Raw genomic sequence first — 27,773 nt, forward strand, 5'->3', positions numbered from 1 at the left:
ACTAACCCGGCGAGAAGAACCGGCGTAAGAAACTCGCACGGGGCCCACTTTTTTACCAAAAAAAGTGAGAAAAAAATTAATCTTTTAAAATAAAGTTTACAATTTTGTAACTAAATATTATATACAATATCCACATACATAATTGTAAGTCCTATAATAATGAAGAAGTAGCCTTGCAAGAAGCCATCCTACTCCCAAGGTGTGCCATCGTTTATGAAATCATTGACCTTATAATAGGCTTTGGCACACAAACGTTCTTTAACTACTTTTTTAAATTTATTAATGGAAAGATTTTGAACGTTTTCTGGGATTTTGTTGTAAAGGCGTATACATTGACCTTTAAATGCTGCATATTAATTCGTCAAGCCCCATACGGTCACCGGTAACCCAGACACAATAGAAATTCTATTGTGTCTCGTTTTTCCACGATCGACGGGTATGTTATATCACTAAAATTAACTATAATGATAAGATATTAATATTTACCTTAAATATAAAGTATATACTTAATAAAATATAATACTAAAAATATGTATCAAACTTGGTAAATTTTGGTTTGGTAAGACAGTTAAAACATAAAATAAACTGAATAAACCAAAATCTATTACTCAACATGTTCCAATTAACAAAAAAATGCAAGTTCTGCATTTTGTGTTAATAGTAACAAAATATTATATAAGCTAAAAAACAATAGCAATATGCTCTAAGTATAAAAAAATTGATTATACTAAACTTAAATTAATCCTACTTGATTATTTACATTTGATTAGAATTGCATTTGAAGTGTAGTATGATATGATTTGAAGAATTAAATTTACTTTAATATTACACAAATATTGCTTGTTCATGTGTAAATTAATCTTAAAAATGATTTTATCACTGTTTATTCCTATTTTCTTTTCATAAATCGTTAAAACTTTAATATTGTAGATTAACGTACATGAAAACTGTTTTATTCGAGTGGTGCCTCTACATTGTGTTGTAATCTTTGCGCTCCCTTCCCCGTCGTCTGCATCGCACTCCTTAAGTTAATCAGATGATAAGAAATTCCTTTCTCAGTAAATAATGCACTCTTGATTGAGAAAAATCCTTTATCTTTTATTATCTTTCGTGTAATTCTTTAATTTCTTTTGATTCAACCGGGCACTGAAAAAAACTTTCTTACTTTTTAAATGCCCTTTTTATACGGTTTTGAACGCTGTACAATATTTCATTCATGTTGTACATCAATAACAAAGTTGGAATGTTACGGACGTCGTTATTAATAGGAATTAAAATAAACAAAAGTTAAACAAAATAAACTGACGGCTAAAAAGTTAGGTTGGTCCCTTGTCAGCTGTCTTATAGGATTACGTCAGGCAATATATCGAGGCTTAGTATATTCTTAGAACTTATAATTCCTATCTACAATGTTAAATTACGAGATTTAAAGTTATTTTTTGTAAAATAGATAAGAGTGGAATATATTGTTAAAGAACGAATTTAAATTAACGTTTATGTATTGCAAAATCTCACATTTATCTCTACAAAGTAAATTAACTTAGTAGTAAAACATTGTTGGAATGTAAATTCTTTTTAGGGTTCCGTACCCAAAGGGTAAAAACGGAATCCTATTACTAAGACTTCGTTGTCTGTCCGTCTGTCTGTCTGTCGCCAGGCTATATCTCAAGAACCGCTATAGCTACACTTCTGAAATTTTCACAGATTGTGTATATCTGTTGCCGCTATAACAACAAATACTATAAACAAAATAATATTAATATTTAAGGTTTACGGGAGCCCTCCCGTACAACAAACGCGATTTTTTTGGCCTTTTTTGCTCGTAATCAATAATGATTATGAGGCGAATAGTCGGCAAAAAACGCCGACTAATCGGCTTTTTACTTTTTTGCTGTTATTGAAATTATTGTATTGTAGAAAAACCTTGATTATTATTAATTATAATGTATTCAGATCACACTCAATGAATGTTACACATTTTGAAATTAAATGAAGTGTTTCTGAAATTACTTGCTAGTAAAGAAATTATTTTTGTAAATATAATTTTAACTAGAAATTAAGTAAGTATGTACTATTAAATTGAAATTTCATGTAAGTACATGAAACATTTACTGAAAACCATAGCTAAAAAAATTAAAGTAACGTACGCGAAGTAAACATACTTAACACGATATGTAAGGACTTTAGGAAAATTTCAAGTGCCTACCACTTGAAATTTTCCCAAAGTCCTTACATATATGTGTTATTCAATAAATAATAATAATATTTGAAAAAACTAAATAATTAAGGGCTCCCATACAAAAACACAATTTTTGGTCTATTTTTTCTCTATAACTGTACGGAACCCTTCGTGCGCGAGTCCCACTCGCACTTGGCCGATTATTTCAATGACGAACCATCATTTTTTGAGATGTGCCGATCATGACTTTGGCCGACTAGCCGACTAGCCGATTAGTCGGCTGCAAAGAAGCCGACTAATCGGCCGACTAGTCGGCCAAGCCGATCATAGTTTCCAGAGTTTCCGTAACGCTTTTTAATACTGTTTCGCGTCGCACACGCCGCCTGCAAACGTGTCGAATCGTGTTAAGTATGTTTACTTCGCGTACGTTACTTTAATTTGTTTAGCTATGGTTTTCAGTAAATGTTTCATGTACTTACATGAAATTTCAATTTAATAGTACATACTTACTCAATTTGTAGTTAAAATTATATTTACAAAAATAATTTCTTTACTAGCAAGTAATTTCAGAAACACTTCATTTAATTTCAAAATGTGTAACATTAATTGAGTGTGATCTGAACACATTATAATAAATAATAATCAAGGTTTTTCTACAATTCAATAATTTCAATAACAGCAAAAAAGTAAAAAGCCGATTAGTCGGCGTTTTTTGCCGACTATTCGCCGACTAGTCGCCGACTACAAAAGTGGCCGGATAGTCGGCTTTACCGACTAGTCGGCACATCTCTAAATTCATTTTCATTTTACTTTATATGACGAAATAACAGAGAATATTTTAGAATACAGAGTATATAATATACAACACCTTAAACGTTTATTCCTTTACATTATTGTTATTTTTAACCGACTTCCAAAAAACGAGGAGGTTATTAACTAAGTAATGTTTGAATAGTAATTTTCATTGTTATAGACATCATTCAACACATAGAGGTACAATATACAATATACCTACCTAATGTTTGAGTTATTCTAATGTTGTTTCCTTATAAAATAGAAATTAGTCCGATCACCTGATGGTGAGCGATTATCATTTATCTCCCATAATTACATTTCCATCTTGGGTTGGGTATTATGAAGGTCCTTAAAAAACCTGAACCTCTCTTTTTCTTGAGTGGGTATGGTAACTCAAATAAAAAAATATATATAATGTGTAATTACGAAATCTTAGCATTAACTTAAATAAAATTTCTTCCTTGTTATTTTCAAGTAACAACGTGTACAAACATACATATTTACAAACATTAACAAGTTAAAAATAACCTGTAACCGAAGTTGTAACAAGATTTTATGTCGACAAGTTACTTAGAAGTTTATTTTTAGAACTCTATTTGTAAAAGCTTTTACACACCCTTACCATGATTTAAACACGCTATAAAATGTAAAAAATATAGCAAGCTATATTTTACCGTACCGTACGCATAAGTAGGAACTACACAGGATGTAAGAAAATGAGTTTATCATCACTTTGTTTTGTTACATCCTGTATATCCAGGATTCAACTACTATCATACAATAGTTAAGGCTAACTTAATTATTATAGTTAAGGCTAACTTAACTTTAACCACAGAATTTGACAGACTTCTGTTGCATTTATTTTTTTGTTAAAGCTATATAGTTAAATGGGATTGAAAGTATAAAAAATGAATTAAGTTTGAGCGGTTATGGTTATCGTTAAATATGACGTCCATTATTGACTTTAACCAAAGATTTGACATTTTGCGTTATAGTTAAAGTTATTGTTAAAGTTAAAGTTTTAATTTATGGTAAGTTGGTGCAACCCATTACCCACCCTTAAATACCATGGTTGTAAGAAGAACGAATATTTATTACTTAATTATTATTATCTATGCATTCAACACGTCATAGGTCTCCCAGAGTCTGATGGCAAAAAGTGAGAAAAGTGTAGTAGTGCCTCTAGCAATACCGGGTTAATTGGAATAAAACGTTTTGATCCTTTTTCCTTAAAGCGGCTGATATGTGTGTTAAACATGCAAATACAAAAATTTATCCAATGATCAAGGATATTTTTTGAAAATCTACTGTCGAAAATTGCCATCAGATTCTGGTAGACCTTTACAAAGTTTACCTTATAAAAATAGGACAATTAAAAGTACTAAGTTATACAGTACTATTTTAGGCTGTTTTTTTTTATACTTAAATAAATGGCATTAATTAAAACTTTCTGTGCAAAAAATAATATTTCATTATCCTTGACGTATTTTGTGCACATTTTACCTATACTTAAAGAAAAAAAATAACACAAGTTAATAATTTATCATCTGTATTAGCATTCGGGTGTGAATTATACAAAAAACTTGGGAAATCTTCCATAGGTAGAAAACAATCTACATAAGAGAAGACTTAATATAAACTGAAGGCGCAAGAACTCTACATAATATTAATTGTTAAATTTTCTCCATGACGGACCTATACAATCGATGACAAACGTGTAGAAAGGTATATTCGTGTATGATTATCCATGGTTGTTAATCATTTGGCCCAATTCTAAGAGGGGTCTTAAGAGCGTAAGACAAGAAACATAGAGAAAAGCATTATATTACAAGGTTCAAACACTTACGGATTTTGTCGCGGAGCACTTTTATTAATCCCGACGTTTCGGCTACTTTACAGCGGCCGTGGTCACGGGTGGGCTGAGGTGACAGGCGTCCAATTTATTGAAGTTCTTCAGCTACCCGAAGATTCATCAAGTTTTGTTTGCGTTCCGATCTACGCAGAACGAACTTACAATGTCATGAAGCCGAGGTTTCCTAGATTTGTGCTTTAGTTTATTTATCACTGGATCCCAACTAGATGGCAGCACCCAACCATCTTCGCGGTTAAAATTAGGGTCTTTTTTAATTTCAATGGCCTCGCGTATCATTCTTGGGCGGTATCTTGCTTCTTTTGCCAGTACTTGTGGCTTATCAAATCTTATGTAATGGCGAGGTTGATCCAGTGTGTGTTCACAAATTGCGGACTTGGTGTTCCTACGGTGTTTGAAACCCGTGAGTGATACTCGCGTAAACCTAAGAAATCATTACATAGAGAAAAGCGTTGAAAAGTGGGGCACAAAATATCTTACATACTTAATACTTTTTACGTGTTGTATGCATCTAGAATAATAATATCAAGAATATTATAAACATTTTGAAATAAAATATAAATTAATATTTAACCTCTCGAATACCGGGATGTTAAAATTCTATTGAGCCTCAAATATCGCGTTCTATGGTGGCATTCAAATTTTTCGAATTTTTTTTTCATGTTTTGCAAAATTTGCGCCAATTATTAACTAATTTAGTGCATTCGTTTTGTAGCCAACTTCATACTCTTAAAAATAATGTATACAATTATGAAAAACTCAAAGTACAATATCATTGAATGTATAGAACAAACGAAATTAAATCTTAATCATACTGAAATAAGTAACAAAACAGCGTGAGGTCGAGTGCATCGGGTGGCTCATTAACGTGCCGGTGGTACACAGAGGTATTTTTACGGGTGGCACGTTAAGGTGTCGGTGGGGTTCAAGAGGCTAATTGAATTACTTAGCTACATTTTTTACACTTTAAAAAATCGTAGGAAAATTAATTCATTAATGACGTATAGTTTTCCTCTTTGTTTTGTAGATATTTTATATTTACAATAAACTTATTTTCTGTCCTTGAAACAATGATATTCTACTTATACAGATATGTTACGTCCATACTATTTTCCGGCTTAAATCTCTTCCTAACAATTTTCAAATTCAAAATTGCAAACATTGACAAATTTGACAGATAAGTGAAACAAAAGATACGAAAAACCATTTACATAAAAGAGACAGTTCTATTTTTAAACGTCGAATCGTATCGCTGTCTCTTTCTTCGCCTGAGCTATGACGAAAATTCGATTTTTTCCAGATTGTTCGAAAAAATAATTGAAAATGTAAATAATCGAGGTATTTAATGCAATCAAGACATGTGGTAAGAGATTCCATGTGTTTTGTTTACTTTCGAGTCATAATTGGTACATTTTCGATACACGCACGACGTCATTTTCAATTTATTTAGGTAAGACAAGACGTGGCACGTTCGTGACTGCGCTCGATGCAGACTAAACCACAGACGGCCCAATTGGGCCGTATTTGAATCTTCACAACGCGCGCGGTAGTAACATATCTGCTTTAAGTTTTTCATCATTGCCTTGAAACTATACGCCTGTACAAACACACACCATCGAAGTGATTTATTATAGCAATAAATATTAAAATATAGTCTGTTACTACTTACTATGCTATGCTATTACCGTGTCGGACATGGGTGGGTATCACCCAAATAGGTAATAAAGAAATTAAATTTAATTATTGGCGATGTTGCAATTTGGCCTTAAATGGCTAGGTTTCCTTTTGAACAGAGCCAAAAGGCATTTTTTTGCTTTAAAAGCAAGGATGTTAAAATTGTTTCTGCTATTATTATTGTTTTTTACTGTTGATAATTTTTAACATACTCATTATATTAATTGGAAGCATGTTTCATTTATCACTCGGGGACCCCCATTTTTTCTCAATAATAATAATTAGCACGTGCTTTCCTGGTAGGTCCTTAAGGTAGATATCGTATTACCAAACCAAATGAGTCCAGACTTGTATGATATTATGGATAGTGTTGAGATGATGATGATGATGAATTTAATTACTCTGTATCAGAGTGTGAAAGTGTCTAGGGAGAGATATATCACTCCAACACTTATCTGTTTGTTTGTTTGCGTTATCGTTTCTACGAAACCGAGATTTGCCGAGAGCTCCGCAGCCCGTGTTGTCCACGTCACAAAATATAAATCGAAATAGAATTAAAAGATTTTACATAATAGGTACTCTTCAAAAGAATATAATATTCTGCTCTAACTCTGAACGTAAATAAGACGGTAAGCTGTCCAGGTATGTGGAGTTCAGCACAATCGTACATTTTCCGCAAAAAAACTTTCCAAGGTCGTTTTCCGTCTCTCAGAGTATATCCATATCAAATTTCGTCTAAATCATTCCAGACGCTTAAGAGCGAACGCTAACACTGTTTTTCCATACAAACGTATTCCCCAATTTACTCCCTGGACAATACGTCTAGACAAATGATTTGTTTATACAATACTAGCTGTTGCCCGCGACTTCGTCCGCGTCAACATAGTATAATAACAAAGATGGATAGTCCGCTAACAAATATGAAAAAAGTAAAATATAACCTCCTCCTTTTTGGAAGTCGGTTAAAAAGTATCCTAAGTTACACCTTACTACATCAGCTATCTACCAAAAAAAGTCCCGGCAAAATAGCTCCAGCCGTTTCAGAGATTAGCCGGAACAAATAGACAGACAGACAGACATACAGACAAAAATTGTAAAAAATGTTGCTTTGGTGTTTGTACCTTACATACATTCATATGCATGTAGTAAAAAACGGTTCTTTCAATATTACAAACAGACACTTTAATTTTATTTATATGTATAGATGTATAGATTGGGATCTGTAAAGCTATGTCTCTACTTGGTACTACTGATATATATTCTGTGCCTCTACGTTCGATTTTTACTACTAATAAAAAAAATATGACCCTTAAAAAATCGCAAAAAAATACTGCCCCGTACCCCGCCAATCCACCCACCATAAAATAAATTTGAAAGATCTATAAGATAAAATAAAAACTTAGAGGCATAGACTCGCTCTTTCTAAAGATATTTAAAAAATAACTAGATAGACTTTATTTTGAAGGAGGAATCAGAGGACTTCGTTACCTCGATTTACTGTATTTTTTTTATGAAATAAGGGGACAAACGAGCAAACGGGTCACCTGATGGAAAGCAAATACCGCCACCCATGGACACTCGCAGCATCAGAAGAGCTGCAGGAGCGTTGCCGACCTTTTAAGAGGGAATAGGATAATAGGGGAGGGTAGGGATGGGAAGGGAATGGAATAGGGGAGGGTAAGGAAGGGAATAGGGTAGGGGATTGGGTCTCGGTTTGACTAGTTCTTTCCTCGGTCTAGTCCAGAGGAAAGAACTAGTCAATACGTCTGGGTCCTAGCTAAAACACACTCAAATTATTTATGTATGTGTATGTATGAGTATTATATGTCAATAATCTTTACCGCTGCCATAAACAGGTGATTTATATACCCGCTCATGCCCAGCCTCCACGGTCACCATGAAAACTAATTTGTAATTCAAAACATCCTACGTGGTATTGGAAGATACATGCATGAGATGTATAATGCCAATAATCGAGTTACGAGTAGAATATTTTCACAGTAATGCTAAGTACTGACATACGGTTTTGCTCGATAGTTTTACTCCAAATGACGACCTCTGTGGCTCAGTGGTGAGCGCGTCGGTAGCTCAAGCCGGAGGTCGCGGGTTCGAATCCCGCCGACGGAACAAAGAGTTTTCAAATTTCCCGGGTCTGGATGTGTATTAAATATGTGTATGATATAATAAAAATCTTAAATATATGTATAGTATAAAAGTATTAAATATATTTCCGTTGTCTGGTACCTGTAACACAAGTCCTTTAGGTACTTAGCACGGGGCCAGACTGACGTGGTGTGAAGCGTCCATAGATATTATATTATAAATCGAGCAATAACCACCTTGTGGACCGCAAAACTGACAGCTCGAAGGCTCGCTTCGAGCCGGCTCCGATAGAATTAAATATGTCGAATATGTCATTTCCTTCGATTCGGAGTACCAAGTGGCCAAGCTGCAACTTCCAGCGAACACTGTCCACGAATTCGTATGGAAACGATGTACAATAACTATTTTATATTTTTATCAAAATCTAAACATGTGGCAGCTATAAATTAAATGATCGCTTTCAACTGTATCGAAGATTTACAATAGGTCTGTCCAAAAAGGCGTATTACTTCACTCGCCTTGTGTAAGGACTACCAAAAAAGAAACTTTGTATGTTTGCTCATAAAAAATACATCAAAGTCTTATTTACGTCACCTACTAACACACTTAGCCTAAAGTGATAAAATAAACTAACGTCCCACCTAAAAGCTTACTAGCGCGTTGATCTAAATGACGTAGATCCAGCATCTTCTGTGAAACTAAAAAAAAAAGGCCAGCAACGCACCTGCAGCTCATTTGATGTTGCGAGCGTCCATGGGCGACGGTTGCTTTCCATCAGGTGCCCCGTTTGATCGCTTGCCCCATTATTTTATAAAAAAAAACTTGTATCCGTAGCAGCCCCGAATTTATAAATAGGCTGTATAGGCTGCGGCCTAGGGGCGGTAGCGTCCTAGGGAGGCGGCAGCGTCCTATAGGGTGGCTGACAGATTTTGTACATGGAGCGGTGGAAATAAAGTGGCCTAAGCTCATAAAAAATACATATTCGGCATTGATCCGTAGGTTCCAGTTTTGCGAGAAAAAAAAAAACCTTAATTTTTTTACTCATACTACATGTAGCACATCTCATAGTGATAAAATTAGTATTGAAACTTACTACAATATATTACACACTGTTAAGATCCCCATCATATCCTCATTAAAGAACACTAATTTCTCAGTGCAAACCTGCAACTAATTTAAAATGTATGGAAAGTAAATTTATAGCAGTTTGTAATTATCAGAAATCTATCTTTACGTTTTCAAAGCTTTTAGAACTACTTTAGGAAGCTCGTATTCGACAGGCCCTCTCGCGTAGATTTCGGACGAATTTTTACAGACTTCCAAAGGAGGAGGTTTAAATAATATTATGTTCTGCTATTGATGTATTTTTTTTCTTCAAACTTAATATGATTTCTACTCGATCCAACTTTGATATTTTTTCAAAATGTATTTCAATTTATCTAGTCTCATACATCGCGTGTACAAAATCAGATAATACATCAATAGAACAACCAAGGCGAGTGGTTACGTCAGCATATTGTTAACTCTGTCGTTCGCGCCCTCTCGATAATTGTCAGGATTACATTGTGTCAACATCTCACATATTAAACCTCCTTATGGATTATTAACAGACATACGAGGATCTTGGGGCACTTTTGACATTGTCATGTCGGTGAAACAGATGCTCAAAATGACAATTGACATCATCAAAATTCGGCCACATGGAAAAATATTATAAACTTTGACAGGATGGATGGAGTGTAATATGGAGGAGATGCCTCTCGAGTCGGCTGTATAACTAGCTGTCCCGGCAAACGTTTTTTTGCCATAAAATGATTTTCCCTGTTTTCCTGCTTTTCTCTTGAAGTTTTTTCTGATTATTTTTTTTCTATAGACCTCACGGAGCCCGAGACCATTCCAACGAATGCAAAACCATGGAAATCGGTTCGTGCGTTCTGGAGTTATAGCGTCAGGAAGGAAAACCCGAGTTATTTTTATATACGAGTATCAGATTATTTCATTCATATGAACAAGGTGACTGCCTTAGTGAGTTTCGGTCATGCTCGAGCATAGACTTAATATATACTGTCTGCTCGAGTATGCTCCTTAGGATCAGGAACCACCATGTAGGATTGTATAATAATTTTCTTATATTTTTTTTTATTTATTTATGGTTGAATACTATAATTAATAATAAAATAAATAACGCACAATTATTTATAACTTATATATTTAATTCAATAAATATGAATAATCTACATTTAAATTATAATATGGAAGCACAATTTCCTCTTAACGTACACAATTCATACTTTGGAACTAATTTGAGTATGCACACAATACAATATTTCTAACATTCATATAATAATTGAGAATAATATTCAGTATCATAACACATAATAAATGCTTAGAGCATAATATTTGGCATAATCATAAAACAATTCCGTAAATATAAATACATTTTGATACATTTAAACATGAGCGGTAAAGCTTGTTTTAGACGCGCGTAACGGGTAATGTTACAGCTTGTAACGCGAACTGAGAGCAGAAAGACTTTTATATAAATCAATAATTAATAATTATTCAAGCGCTAGTCAAAAATACAAATGTGATAATTTTACTTGTCAAAGTATTTGGAGAGGTAAATCTTGTTTCAATATCTATCAATCTACGGTGTAAATACTATTCAAACCAAGTGTGTAGCAATCTGGCGTATGTATTTAATTTTTCGTTATGTGTAACACGTCTCATTACAAGCGTCTAAACTCTAAAGCTAACTTAAGGAATGTAATAATAATTGACAGATAAAAGTGTAGTAGACAAAGATAGAATTTTGGAAATCCACACATTTCTCAGACTTCATACAACGTTTATAATATAATTCATCTAAGTTATATTTATCATACAAAATTAAAACTGTATAGAGTAAAGATGTAAATTGACAAAAATATTACTTTATGTAGGCCAAAATTTTTAAGATTTGTTTAACTACAGTATATTAATTGCATATTATTATGTAAAATTATCCCAAATTTGGTCTCTTTAGAACACAGAAGGTTTTGTAAAGTTTCATTACTGCTATAAAATATTGCTTCAAAATAAGTCTGGTAAGTAGATGAACTTAAACAAAATTAACTGTAATCACTATTAAAGCTAGATAACCAATGTTAAACAAAGTTTAATAACTAGGAACGTAATAATAATTAAATTAATATATTAGAGATGTATTATATAATAATTTCTTAACATTTCCTTATCTCTACAATATAGATTAAATATATTTCGTCAAACATCTAAAGTCAAAACACGAGTTGGAAAAACGCGTCCCGTTGCGTTTTGGTTATAATTTCAAAATCTACTCTAAACATCGATCTAAATTTTACTAAATTATTGTCCTCAAAGGACAACATATCGACTACAGTACATTAAATATGATAAAATTTCTTAACAACGACAATAATAAAGATATATCATATAACCACATAGGAAAAATATAACATTCGGATAGAAACACGTATGATAAAGATTCGAATATAGAGGAAGTCGTTTAAAAAGATAATCGAGTACACGGTTGGCAAAATGGAAGACAACAATAAATAGGTAACATATCCTTAGCATGCACTAGTCCACTAAAACTAACTAAATATAGTGTAAAGTACAAATATACACGAACGCGCCGAAACCCCAAACGTCAAAAGTCATCAAATTAAACTAAGTAGAACTAAATCAACAACACTGTCCAGCACTGTACTAAAATAAGCGTTTCGAGTAAGCAGACTAAATTATACGAGTAATAAGCACTACATTATTTTGGCACGTACATTGTGCGTTACATCCATTTAGAATAAAATATATTTAAAGTACACTTTCTAAACGGTATAGAATCGTCGATTCTTCTGCAATTTTCGCTTATTTTGCATGTTTCGCTTGCTCCTCGGCCTGCATCTTGGTACGCAAGGCCGGGACGTCCTCGGGAATTCGAACTATGGTGTGGAATTTCTGGAAAAAACATTGATTTCAATATCCAAATACAAGGTATAACAGTTAATAAATTAGTGCAGCCTAGCGTATCCAAGAAAGTAACATTTAGAATCACTAACGCAGCGTTTTTAGCGGCTTTCCGTTTGAAATTCTATCTGCGTATTAATGTGACAGCTGTTCATCAGTTTTTGATGAGAAACACCTTTTGCGGTCAGCATGCCTACAACGCGTTGCTAACGCATTTATATACAGATCATCTATTTAAAAATTACCAACTTTTACAAACGTGTGAACATTTGGTGAGCATCTATCGATGGTCTAACAAAAAGCGTATTCATCTTTTATCTCCATTTGGGAAAAAACCCTAACAATGATGATATAAGTCACAGAGGCATGCAACATCAACATTTCCTGTCTCACAAGACTGTAGGCACGATGATCTTTCTAAAGTTCACAGCAACTAACTCCTATCGTCATCATCATCCATCATCTCTCTCTCTCTAACGTACTATCTGAGAAGTTGATCCATAGGCAGATGGCGGACCAACGTAATTTTGTCGCGTTACGTCAAACCCAGCCGACATATCACGAATTAAATTAAATTGACATATTCCGAACAAATTTCGTAAGTCCGCCAACTGCCTATGTATCCATTTCTTCCATGGTACCTCCATACGCGTTCCCGGTGTGACCCGCCACAGATACAGCATATACCCGGGGATGCACAACATGGAGGACAGGGCGGTGAACCAGCCGAAAGCGTGCGACCACCACGGGTACTCGTAGTTCATGTATTTGATCGGCTTCCATTGCACCAGGTTGAAAAGGAATACGCTCTGTGGAAGGTTAAAAAGTTGCAGAAAGTCCAGATCAGTCTATAGCGGCATTCGATATCTTAAACACGTATTAATCCTTCGATCGTGGATTCTTGGAAATCTATTTAATTGTTATTCTATTGTGTCTCGCTCACCGGTGAGCTTATGGAGCTTGATGGGTTAAATCAGAAATTACTATTTCTCATCTGACTGCAACAAAGCTTCAAGGGCAGATACGTATAGATTTTAGGAATTTAATTAGATAATATAGTGGATGTTATTTATTATCATGTCGTCTTTAATTTCAATGAATGAGGTTTTTCGTGATTTAACCCAAACTATAATTTTTTCATTAGTTTACCAAAATTATGTTTTTAAGTACCCCTATGATTTAAAAATATCAATTGCTGCGAAAAGCAGTTTGTTACTGAACTAATAACGTAAGAAACATTCAGGAACTCACAATGCAAATAGCAGGAGTGAATCCGACCCAGCAGAACTTCCACCAGATCGTGGGGTAATATCCGATCATCTCCTTGATGCCGTCGTAGAATCTGTTGACTCCGAACGCCCAAGATATGGACACGCACTCGAAGAAGATCAAAAATAGCAGACAGAAACCAGACACCGCGTACGAGTCCAATATTTGGAACACGTACATACCGCCCTGTGAAAACAACAACATTGGGTTAATTATGTGATACGTGTACCTACGAGTATTTATAGATGGGCAGTTCCAACGCCTTCGCTTTCAATTACGATTGATCGTTAATTTGGGAAGAAATTATTTTTTTTTTTTTTGCATCGATACGTCCCATCCCATTTTCATATTGAAAGATGATCGATAACCATTAATGCCACCATATTTACGGCAGTTGTTTACATAATATTATATTATAATACTTGGTATTCACAATTTGACTTTTTAGTCTAGTAAGACTTAGTTTATCACGACTCATCTAGAATCATTCGTTATATAAATTGACTTTACATACATACTTATTGTATCTTTAATTTGATAAGAACCTCACCTCAGATATACAAGACAAGCCGACCAAGTAAGATATAACACAGGTGATAGCAATGAATATCTCCTTCCTACGCCTGAGAAGTTTGGGCCACTCATCGATGACGGCCGTGATGAAGCCCTCCATGGTGCAGAACTGGCTGTCCAGACCGATGAGTAGGAGCATGAAGAAGAATAGACAAGACCATAGTGGAGCCCCGGGCAGCTGGAGTACCGCAGATGGATACGCCAGGAAAGCTAGACCAGGCCCTGAAATAAACAGGTGATGTTAAAGATTATTATGAAGGTTCTAAAGAAATATGTGTAACTATGCGCTAAAACATTCTGAAGATTCTATTATTTCTTTCAAACATTTTGTGCGATTTAAAAATGTTAAATCATACCTACCTAATATTATAAGTGTGTAACAAAAGCATAATATTGTGAATACTAAATTCGTAGACTGATTCCAAATGAACAAGAGCTTAGATAGATTTAGCACTTTTTTTTAAATTACAACTAGTAGACTGTAGATGAATTGAACTTACCAGACGCGGCGACTTCCGCTACAGGTCTTTGCTGTTCATGTGCCATGAAACCGACCACAGAGAAGATGACGAAGCCAGCGAACATCGAAGTACTCGAGTTCACGGAACACACGATCAACGCATCCCTAGAAAATAAACAAATTGACATTAAGATAAATACTTCTTCCTACCCTCAATAATGTCAACAGTTAGGCTGCGTTTCCACCAGAGATGTGCGAGGATGCGAAGCGAGGGGATGTGTTTGTAAAGAACCAATAGAATCGCTTCATTTACTCCACCTAGGTCAGCACAGCTCTGGTGGAAACGGCTTAGCGGAGCTAGATTTTTGCGCATACAAAACAAGCGAGGAATGTGTGCGAGAGATGTGTTGCGAGAAATATGTGTTGCTATATTTGCGCACACTGTACTAGTAGCGCATTTACAGCTCCACTCACTCCATCGCACAGCTTTGGTGGAAACACCGACACATTTCCCTCGCACATCTCTGGTGGAAACGAAGCCTAGGGCTAGGTTCAAAACTTCATAAATCTTAGTTGTGTAAATTATTGTAACAAGCGTTGTTATTTTGGCCGTAACAATATTTACTCAGCAGTTAATTTACACAAGTGTCTTTATCTGTCAAGTAACATTCCCAACGTGCTATACAGATATAAGAACCTAATTTGATATAATATTGCATCTAAGTTGTCCAATATTATAAAAAAAGTAATACATCATTAAAGTTATCCTTGTAATAACATTAATTAAAATAAACGCATGAAATAAGTAAAAAGTACAGCACACGTTCTAAATATCCAAAGATTTGGTAGAAACTAAAAGCAGCAGCCAAAACTTACTTGTAAACATTGTTGGTGAACTTATTATAACTTCCCAAGGCCACCAGAGTTCCAAGGCCCAGGCCGTACGAGAAGAAGATCTGCGTGACGGCGTCGATCCACACCTCCGACTCCAGCAGCTTTGACATGTTCGGCATCACGTAGAACTTGATGCCTTCCATCGCTCCGGGTAATGTTATGCCTGTAAAATCATGAATGCAATCATCGCAATAGTTTGATGACACTAAATATTAAAGTATAATGCTCAAGATCGGGATTGTTCGACGGCGCTCATTGGGGGAGGCCCATGTTCAGCAGTGGACGCAATAGGCTGATGATGATGATGATAATGATGATTAAATAATAAGTCGAGAGCTTGTATGTATTTTACTTCTTTGTGCAAAAACTACTGATTAGAAAAAGTATACAGCCTAAGCCTACTAAATATATACAGTGGCTATTATATGGTCGTAAAATAATTACTTAATTAATTTAGCAATAGGCTACTTGACCTATATTCAAATTCAAAATATAGGTCAAGTAGACCTATATTCAATTTCATTGAACAAATACATATTTCTAGTAGAACTTGGCCTAGGAAACCGTATTTCACCCTTATCATCAAATAAAAGCTTATGATTAATAAATAAAGTCGATTTGAAAATATAATTTTATGAAAATAGGATTTGTACTGACGAAAACGTTTTTGCGGTACTTCCGAATTGGATGTGACGTCATTCTATTCGTAATTTAATATCTTTTATTTATCGCGCTCGTTATATTATGTAAGTTTATTTGTACATAAATAATAAAAATAAGCCTAGAAAGATTTGTAAAATATATTTTCTTGAATAATTCAAATAAAACATCAGTTTTATAAATTATCTCCATTTATTGTAGACGGGAAATGAAATGGCCAAAACTTTTCTCCAAAAGTTTTCAACATTACAAATGATTTCTAATTTCTTATTTAATTCTTTTATAATTTTTGGGCACTTTTAGACGCGTACATTTAGCATATAAAAAAATGTTCAATAAAGAGAGCTTAAAATACAAAACGTATGACGTCACACTATGGCGGACAGTGTTTTCGGCGCCATTTATAAGGCATATTTTTCAATTAACATTTTTATGGGTTTCTACTGTGTAAAATATGAAAATATTAGTTTTTTTTGTAATAATGAATGATGATGAAGCGATTAGCATGAAGAAAAAAATTAGGTCAAGTAGCCTACTGCTGTAAAGTGTTACATGACTTTTAAAGAATTCGTCTATGTCTTATTAACAATATTCATCACCTCTAATCAACAGGACAGTCAGGAGGAAGTAGGGGAAGAGGGCGGTGAAGTACACCACTTTGCCGGTCCACCTCACGCCCTTCCAGATGCAGAAGTAGCACAGGATCCACACCAGCAGCAGCGTGCCCGCCAGCTCCCAGCGGATGTTGCCGATGTGCTCGATACCGCTGGAGATTTGCAGAGCTCGACGCCTAGAAATAAGTGTCAATGTTTTGTGAGTGTGTTTTGTTACACATTTTCGCAAAAAAATACTTAATGGGTTTTGATTGGATTTGGCACGATAAAACTACGATAGCTTGGGATTAAGAAATTCGCTGTTCTAATATTGTGTTCCTGTACAATATACTGTTATAACTAGTAGTTTAAAGTAATATATAAAAATACTAGCTGTCCCGGCAAACGTTTGTTTTGCCATATAAATTATTTCTAGTATCAATATAAAAAGTAGATAAAAAACGAATGTACATTCAAAATTTCATGAAAATCGATTGAGCCGTTTTGGAGGACTTCGCGCACAAACACCGTGACACGAGAATTTTGTACATAAGAGATTTTTTAGGAATAATAATTGAAAACCAAGGCTGAACACATAAAAGATCAGGAAAAACTATAGGCCCATAAAACTCACTCCCAGAACTCCTTGACAGGGTCCGAAAGGACTGCCTTGCTGATGTTCTTGCCGTTGAGTGTGCAGAAGGTGGTCATGTCCATGGAGGACCAGCACGTAAGGTTCCTGCGGTCGTAGGGGTTGACGCACGTCTCCGTGTTCCAGTAGTTGTCGCAGGTCCTCCAGGGGACGTCTGGGAAATACAGGTTTTAGGTCAACAAAATGTTGGTTAATATATTTTAAAACGGAGGACGGAAACGGAAATAATAAAGTAATTTATTACTGCTTATCAAGGCATTATCAAACATTTTGGAAAATTTTGCCAAAAATAATTAGCAATTTGAAAGTTAAAATCGAAAGAAATTTAGTTGTAAAATAAATTAATGTTCTGAATACATTAAGTTAAAATGAAAATAGTAATGAGAAATAAAGTTTACCTGATCTCATCGACATGAAGAAGTAGAATATTGCCCAAGCCAGAATGACGATATAGTAAACATTCATCCAACATGACATAACGGCAGCGGCATAACCAATCCCTGAAATAAACAAAAGAAAATGAAAAAAAAGATTTAAAATATGAATCCCAAAACAGAATAGCAAAGGGTAACCGCAATCTCGAAAGTTTATTTCAACTCCAGATTTAGCACTCGTTTTAAATGCAAAGTTTTAATTTGAAAAGTAAATTAAATTAACTTTATCTTCACTGCCAAAGATTAAAATGAAGCTGCAAGAATTATTGCAATGTTTTAATTTAAATTTTGAACAATCTCTGCGTCCATTATCAACATTGACTTTGAACCTTAATTTCTTAGTGGTAAACACGGGTTCCAGGGAGCAAAATTACGAATTCTGAATGGGACTCCAACAAAGGTATGGCATATGAAAGGTCTTTTGCATTCCATCCGGCGATTATACTTTTGCGGTGAAACTGAGTCTTTGTCAAATTGTTTTGCACGATGAAAACATTTCTGTCCAGCATTTTTCAGTATTTTTATCATGCTTTTAATATTTCACGTAAATTCATTTTGTGATTTACTTTGGTTTGTTATTTCCGTATTCAATTTTTATTTTTAGCTCCTCCTCAACATTTTTTTTGTTAGGTATTAATATTTAAAAACATTTATTCAACATTACCTTTGAAAATTGGTGCAATTTTGAAAACACCCAATCCACCAATGGTAAGCATCTGCCCCATGGCCAGTTCCATGAAGAACATGGGTATTCCAGCGAGGAAGAGAGTGAGGAAGTATGGTATGAGGAAAGCGCCGCCGCCATTCTTGTAACAGAGGTAGGGGAATCTCCAGACATTGCCAAGACCGATGGCCAAGCCCACTACCGATAAGATGAAGTCGAGCTTACTCGCCCAGGACCCTCTCTCAGGTAAGTCAGATTTTGTAGCTGCATCGCTAAAATAAAGAATATCAGACGTAATGATGATGCTGAGTGAATAATTATTTTTTGTGCACTAGAAAGTAAATTACAATGATGTTACTTATTAAATATTATAAATAGGTGCAAAAGGTATATTTCTACAAGACAATATGTATAGAAATCGCTTAGTTATAAGGTAATAATGATGAAATTGATGAGGAAATAGTGATCATCCTATAAGAGATACTCGTAAGGGGTCAATTGGTATGCCCCAAGCCGACAATCAGTAACAATCAAAACAAAGCTGATGCTATCTTTGGTACAAATGTGTTACCTCCTCTCTTTTGTTACGATACTGCCCGGTGCTACGTTTTTGGCATGGAACTTTGAACCCTATATCCACAAATATAAGATCTAAATATAGTGCACCCGGTCTGTGAATTACCGTACCTCCTATAGTTTTGTCAATTGATACATTTTGAGATAAAGTTTCAGTCAAAACTGTAATTTAGTGCCGATTTACATGAAAACAGTAGCGAGCGCCAAACACTTGTCGCTGGGATGAATAAACATCATACATAACAGCATTAACAGCTAGTGGATATTTTCATTTCTATTGATCCAATGCTGGATTCCAGTGAAGCTGGCTGCTGCTGTATCAGTTTTCCTTACCTCTGTTTACTGCTGACCCCCTGAAGTTCAATGTCGTCACCATGATCATTCTTCGTGTCCATTTCTGCTGTCTGTATTTCCTTCTCTATTCACTCTATATCTCCGCTAGAGAGACCTCGGGAGATTTTTTCCACTAAATCTTTAGTATCATTTTTAGTTGTAGAAGAAACTAGTTAAGTATCTTGTGATAAGTTTAAATCTGAAACAAAAGTAATACTTAGAAGTTAACCATTCAGATTATTTCAGAGTTCATATTCAACTGAACTCTGAAGTTATAAAGACCCCGAAATGTATAGAGTTTGTTCTTAAAACATTTTACGTTCTCTACTGTCTAACTTATGAATAAATTAAAGCTATGAATATATTAGGGTTAAATGAACACATGATGTTAGGAAATTATATAAACACATAATAAGTGTAAGGGCGCGTTTAGATGTGCGCCTTTTCTGAGCGCGTGGATTTAGCTTGCGTATTTTCCCAAGCGCTCTAGTAGAAAACTTGTCTGAACGCGCCGTAAATCCTCATGTAGGTACTGTATCTAACACTCCAATCGCGCAAAAAATATGTAAACTACTTTATACCTATTTTCATAACTAAAGCTAATATAGACGGCTACTTTATGACGATTTTTATTATTATAATTATAAATTAGAGCAATTTAAACCAGATACAAAAGACAGCCCAATCGTCTGACTCAAGACATTTAAGAGGATACACCAGGGGCTAGAGAAATGAAAAAAAAGTACGTGTAATATCTATAGCTGTCTCCCTTACCTCAAGCCCATACCGCAGAACGCGATAGAGACAACTGCAGAAAATCCAGAAAATCAACGATTCGTTGTCCCCTGATTCCTTCTCCAAAACTTAACCGATTTAAGTACTTTTTTCATTAAAGATTTAAAAAAGGCTTGAGCTGTGTTCCTATGTTTTGCTTTTTTTTGTATAATCTAGCCAAATCTGTTTTCTGGACGTTTGAACACAGCGGAAAATCTGGCCATTTTTTTTGGGTTTTTGAACGTTCATATCTTATTTAATAATTAAATTATGAAAAAAAATAAAACATAGGGACATTGTATTAGGGTCCGTAGATATTCAGGAAAAAAATTATAACTCTACTAGCATTATCCAGGGAGGAAACAGGGGACAACGTTTGTATGGAAAAAAGGGCGGTGTGGAATCCTCTTAATATCCCGAGTATCCCAGAAGCTTTTATCTCAAATGTTTGTATGGAAGTTTGTGAGCAATTGTCCGTATCGTAAACCGCAGGGTTGACCCTCATCACACCCGCACGTGACCCCGCTCACTTTAACACACGATAGTTTGGTATAGACTAAACTCTAAAGGACCAGTTCCTTAAATAGTTCTCCCTTAAATAGTTCTAAGACCTAACCTAACGGGAAGCTGAAAGGAAGACTACAGTGGGAAATTTTATAAATCACGAAACAAGACTCCGAGGATAAAAAATGTATTTAGAGAGATGTGCCGATCGTGACTTTGGCCGACTAGCCGATTAGTCGGTTGCAAAGAAGCCGACTAATCGGCCGACTAGTCGGCCAAGCCGATCATAGTTTCGGATGTTTCCGTAACGCTTTTTTACTGCTGATTCGCGGATTGACACACGCCGCCTGCAAACGTGTCGAATCGTGATATGTCTACTTCGTGACTTTTTTTGTTGTTATGATACAGCTGTTGATGATTTTCAGGAAATATTTCATGTATCTACATGCAATCTTGATTTAATAATAAATATTTAATTTGTTGTTAAAAATATATTTAAAAAAATTATATCTTTACTAGCAAGTAAATTCAGGAACACTTCAATTGATTTTAAAATGTGTAAGAGTGATTGAGTGTGATATAATGAACATAATATTATTTTTTTATCGGCGCTTTTTGCCGACTAGTCGCCGACTACAAAAGTGGCCGGATAGTTGGCTTTACCTAGTCGGCACATCTCTAGTATTTACTCTTCCAACTTCATCATTTCGGGTTAAAAATTGTCCTTACTTGCATACAAGTTTATTTTATTTAAACAAGCACAGTAACAGAGGTTGCCAAAAATCCTTCACCCTATTCGATATACTACTTTTTAAGACAAGCAAAAGCAACTCTGCAGCAACAATTAAAATTTACAGGCGCTTTTTTACAAATTGTCGCGGGACTTATCCGTATCCAAGGGAGATTTAAAATATTGTAATATAAAGAAGACTGTTTACTTTAATTAAAATCATTGTAGGTATTTTATACCTACTACAGGTAGTTAGTTTAGAAGCGGAATTAAGTAGAGCAGAAATGCCTCTCTACTTAGTAGAGTGACTAACTATAGTTATACGCCTCCGTGGCTCTGGTATAGAGCGCGGCTCTTGACTCGGAGGTCGTGGGTTCGATTCCCGCGTTGGAAACATGTTATTTCCAAGTTTGGTTAGGACAATATAGGCTGATCACCTGATTGTCTAACAAGTAAAATGTTCCATGCGTCGGATGGACATGTAAAACGCGTAGCATGGTCGGTCCTGCACTCGATCTTTCGCCGGTCGTGTTGGTCTTCCGTCCCACTGGGTTATGAGAGAAAAAGAATAGAGAGTGCTATTCTTACCGTTATATTCTATCCGTACCGTTCTTGAGATACAGCGAGACAGACAGACATCGAAGAATATATGCATAATCTGTGAAAATTTCAACTCTCTAGCTATTACCGTTCTTGAGATACAGCGAGACAGACAGACATCGAAGTTTCAGAAATAAGGATACCGATTATATACACAACATAACAAAAAAATTAAATACGAATTAAATTAAAAATTTAAGGGGGCATAAACAGAACACAATTATTTACTATTTTTGGGTCTACTTTTAATGGTACGGAACCCTTCGTGCGCGTGTCCGACTAGCACTTGGCTGATTTTTTTGTCGACCCAAAAAGTCTTATCATTAGTCAAAATATTGTGACCGGCTAGGAAACCTAAACGAAGCCCTAGGCTAGTCTAGACTTTAGTAATTTATTTTCTATTGTAGATCTATTGTATAGACGTCGTTATCTAATTTAGTCAATCTATTTTGCATCTTGTAGGCCACTGTTCACTTAGTTGAAGAGACAGTTAGTGTAATATAAAACAAATTGTTATTAGAAGAAGCCTAGATTCATTATTATGCAATTGACAAAATTTTACTCCTAATATAATAGTGTCCTACTATTTTGTCTAGCAGTCGTGGAAATTGGGAAAAAAACTATCAAAAGATTTTTTCTACTCATTTTTGTCTTATTATCTTACAATTCAGCTTTATACGCGCTCTTGATATATCCGTTGAAATATTAAACATACGTTTTTGAAGTTACCTTTAAATCATCAGAGAAAGAAATTATTTGTCTTGCTTTTGTTTAAAACAATAGGTACCTGTAGTAGCCGCCCCAAGGCGATAACTATACCAGCATTAAAATACGCTTATTTTCTTACCCCAACTTAATCTCGCTCTGTTTTCGTAGGTGCTTTGTCCACAAAATTAAAGTTATAAACAAAGAACATTCATAACATAACCCAGTTGTAATAGCTACGTGGTATGTGTTTTCAAAACACGTTTTCATTATTTTACTACAACGTGCTTAATTAAGAGCGTTTACACCTTTCACGCTCAATTTGGCTTTTTTTTTATTAAATAAGGGGGCAAACTAGCAAACGGGTCAGCTGATGGTAAGCAACTACCGTCGCCCATGGACACTCGTAACATCAGAAGAGCTGCAAGTACGTTGTCGGCCTTTTAAGAGGGAATACGCTCTTTTCTTGAAGGTTTGCAGGTCGTATCGGTCCGGAAATACTGCTGGTGACAGTTCATTCCAGAGTTGTACAGTGCGCGGCAGAAAGTTACGCGAAAAACGCACTGTGGAAGACTGCCACTCATCAAGGTGATGAGGATGGTATGTTTTTCGCGTGGGATGATAGCAAAAAGTTGCAGGTGGTATGATTCCGAATAATTCCTCAGAGCACTCCCCGTAATACATCCGATAGAGGATGCAGAGTGAAGCTACATCTCGGCGTAATTCCAAGGGGTCCAAGCTGTTTGAAACACTATGGCAGTCAACAATTCGAGCGGCCCTTCGTTGGATACGATCCAGAGGGAGCAGTTGGTATTTTGGCGCCCCTGCCCAGAGATGAGAACAATATTCCATATGACGCCGAACCTGCGCCTTGTAGAGTTAAAATGGTACTTTTCAAACTTGTAAAAATCATCAACCACTTACCTTGATAAAAGTGTTGATAACTTATTTTTTTATGGAATTTCACTGTCTAAATAGTTACCAGAGAAAAAAATACGATTTATAGAGTATTTGTACTTAGAGGTTTTCTTAAATTCCGTTTTGGTATCAGTTTCGAAGCTTTTAAAAATTTACGAAACAAGCGACAGATCTAATAAAAAAATAACCCATTGAAAAGATCCTTAAGCAAATAGTTAGCAGAAAAAAATATTTCGTTTTAAAGATATTTTACTTTGTGTAATTTGAATTCAAAGAATGAGAAATATCAAAGAAATATCAAGGAATTAAAACTTTTTTTTACCTATTTATTTACCTTAATTTAGTATAATAATAGATTCATGTCATAGAAGAACACTTTAATTTAAAAAAATGTTTTTAAATATCAACAAATCTTTTGTTTTTTTTTTTCTACAAATATTTTAAAACTACTATAAATCGCTGCGCGCATAGCAAATCAAATAGCCCGCCGCAGGTTTGTATGGAAACTTGAAATTAGGTGTAAACGCTCTCAACGTATTGTAACTACTACGGTATCTATTACGTACCTTAGAGGTATCTGCAACAACGTGCTCTTTGCTACTCGAATCGAAAAATGTTACGAGTATGTTATAAGTGTAATAAAAATTATTCTTCAATCGAAAATTAATTTAGTGTTGAATATAAAACCTTACTTATTATTTGTAGGACAAGAAGTTGTTAATTATTCGTGTTAATAAAAGCTTGATCCTAAATTCATAATCTATAATAATGGATTAAATACCTCTTATTTGAAATATTGTAAATCTTAACTCTTTAAAAATATCCAGTTAATAAATTCATCTAAGTATTTTTCTTTTAAAAGTTCTAAAGAAAAATACGAATAGCGAAAAAATTAAAGATAAACTAGACGATGCTGAAAGTTCATTGACGCGAAAACTACTTTTTATAATTGAGCGCAAAAAGAAAATGGAAAATCTAAAACTCGTCATGAAAACAGAGAAAATATGAGTAAACTCTAAATGAGAAGGTATACTTGTGATAACTGTAAAAGTTCGTGATGAATTTATAATATTCGTTGGCACAATACGTATTTATATTATTAATGTAACTAATAACCTCCTCCTTTTTTAAAATTCGGTTAAAAACTGTACTAAGGTACTTACACAAATTGTTAAAACACACACATGAGAGAAGTATTTTTTTATATCGTTCGTTTCATAAGAAATTAAATTATATTGCTGTTAACATAATATTATAATTTTTAAAGCTATCTTAACATCGTGTTACCCGAACATATATTATAATAGATTTAATGGTGTTTCGGTTAGCATAATTAAATATCATTTATTTCAGGCTTCGGCAACCCTATTCTGATACTATCGGACATAAAAAAGCGCTCGTATTTACTTATTTAGTATTTACCGAGCAAATCATCAAAATTCCATTTTCGTTCATGATATCTGCCGGAAGTAACTCAATAAAGCCTCCTTTTCCTCCTCCAAGCCTCCCGCTGACGTGACGAGGATATTTTCTACTTAGTTGGAGAAAATTGAAAAAGTGTCACCCGCGATCTAGATATCCCCTTTATTAGTTTTCTTTTTCAAGTTACACGGAATTTCTTATAACTGTAAATTCCAAGGTTCATGTATTGTGCGGTTGTCGTACGGTTTTCGTTTTAACATTTTTTTGTTTGGTGGGGTGATTTCGTAGCGTGGATTTTGGCAAAGCCTAAAAGTGCTGGAGTTATTTATTTTAGTACGTTGAACACACTAATAGCTTATAATAAAAAATATTTTTATTGTTTCAAATAATCAGTAAGTACTTCGCTATTAATAAGTTGAATAGTGCTGAAATCCGAAGATTGGACTCTAAATTATTACTGGCTTTCAGAGTATTTTCCTACCCACGATAGTCACGTGCATAGACAGATTGCAAACTTGTACTAAATAACAAAAAAATAAAGTTCCGTAGTTTAGCTTAGCCTGATAGCTGATACGTAGGCTCTATTGTATTAATTATTACGTTCTAAATGCCGTTCAGTTTAGTTTTTCAAATAATCTAGTTTAGATATTCCGTTTCACGATAAATCTTTGATCGTACCAAGATTCCATCATATAACTAATTTAAACGTCTAAACAATAACTTCGGTAGACAAAACTTATTCACATTATCTTCCTAGTTTACCGAAATATATTCTTCATATAAAGTAGCAAAAAACCAACTTACAAACAACACACAAACACTAAACACACATCGTCACACGGAACGCACACGTCAAACTTCCAAGATGGCGGATGACAGTTGCGTGCTCTCCCGCCACATGCTGGGGCCCGAGTGCCGCTGGCCAGGCCCGAGCATGTCAGGCGGCGCGAGCTGTCAGCCGCCGAAAGAATTTATGGCCACAATTGGGACCCTCCGGAAGGTGTGATCTCCGATCCGTCGGTTGACATTGCCTCTATGAAACGCAATTTAACTATTATCATGTACCAACGAACCGATTTCGCGAGCGGTGATTCACAATTCAGGATCAAACTTGGCGCTGGTGCTTAGGATCCTTAGAAGCAATTGGAAATCGATGGGATGATAGTAGTTCAATTAAACCAACTTCCCAACAAAACAACAAACAAGTTGGCACAATTTAACAACCAATGTAGTTAAATTGTACCAACGAACTGATTTTGCAAACAGTGATTTATAATTGAGGATCAAATATCCAGGATGATGCTGAGGATCTTAGAGGAGTTTGAGAGTATAATGGATTGGAAATCGGCGGCGATGACATTGGCTTCTATGAAACACAATTTAACTATTATCATGTACCAACGAACCGATTTTGCGAACGGCGATTCATAATTCAGGATCAAACTTGGTGCTGATGCTAAAGGCAGAGGAGTTGGAGAGTACAATCATACTAGATTGGAAATCGGCGGTGGTGACATTTTGTGTTTTCTAATGTAATAGGAAATGGAGCATACCTAACGCGACTCAGAGGCCCACAATTCTAAAGTGTGCTAGTGCTTAATTGGAACGAGATGCTGTATTGTGCCAAGCGTTGTTGTAGTTGTAACATTCAACGTTGAGCATTATGCCACATAATGCGCCCAAGTGCTACCTACATATTTTGGAAAAAACCTACAGCAATTGCTTCTTTGACACGCAATTACACTATTCTCTGAATTTACCAGCGAGCGGATTTCGCGAACGGTGGTTCACAATACAGGAATCAACTTATACGTGGGAGAGCCATGCTTCGGCACGAATGGGCCGGCTCGACCAGAGAAATACCACATTCTCACAGAAAACTTGCGCTGTTTCACGCCGAGTGAGTGAGTTTACCGGAGGCCCAATCCCCTACCCTATTCAAGGGAATAGGGTAGGGGATTGGGGAAGCGAATAGGGGAGGGTAGGGAAGCCCCTACCCTCCCCTATTCCCTTCTCTTCCCTAAACTCCCCTATTACCCTATTCCCTCTTAAAAGGCCGGCAACGCACCTGCAGCTCTTCTGATGCTGCGAGTGTCCATGGGCGACGGAAGTTGCTTTCTATCAGGTGACCCGTTTGCTCGTTTGCCTCCTTATTTCATTTAAAAAAACTCAGTTGAAGATAGCAGGAGTTTGAGGGTAGTTGAAAAATTAGAAACGGACGAATGATTCATGTAATTGGTAAGATTGAAGTCTGAACAAATATCATAACTGTTAAGCTTAATCAAGATCAATGGGACCACACAGATTATTGAGTGCTGACAGGTTTCGTTGAATCTTGGCATGAGTCATTTAATGATTCTCAAGTGTATGCGCAATAGAGCACTCTCTAGAGTCTAGTCTCTCA

General features: G+C 35.3%; 1 protein-coding gene across 1 annotated transcript; it reads right to left on the minus strand.

Annotated features, from left to right (window-relative positions):
* Window positions 1–10,812: 10,812 nt before the first annotated feature.
* Window positions 10,813–26,340, minus strand: LOC121736509 (sodium- and chloride-dependent GABA transporter 1). Its single transcript, XM_042127745.1, has 12 exons — window positions 26,174–26,340; window positions 19,717–19,915; window positions 18,808–19,079; window positions 18,108–18,209; window positions 17,692–17,863; window positions 17,064–17,254; window positions 15,787–15,967; window positions 14,951–15,075; window positions 14,428–14,672; window positions 13,860–14,063; window positions 13,250–13,417; window positions 10,813–12,599 (listed from the first exon to the last, which is right to left on the minus strand). Exons 2-12 carry the CDS (start codon window positions 19,776–19,778, stop codon window positions 12,510–12,512), a joined length of 1,812 nt encoding a protein of 603 aa, XP_041983679.1. The 5' UTR covers window positions 19,779–19,915; window positions 26,174–26,340; the 3' UTR covers window positions 10,813–12,509.
* Window positions 26,341–27,773: the final 1,433 nt, after the last annotated feature.

This window comes from Aricia agestis, chromosome 19 (assembly GCF_905147365.1).
Source record: "Aricia agestis chromosome 19, ilAriAges1.1, whole genome shotgun sequence".
NCBI lineage: Eukaryota > Metazoa > Arthropoda > Insecta > Lepidoptera > Lycaenidae > Aricia > Aricia agestis.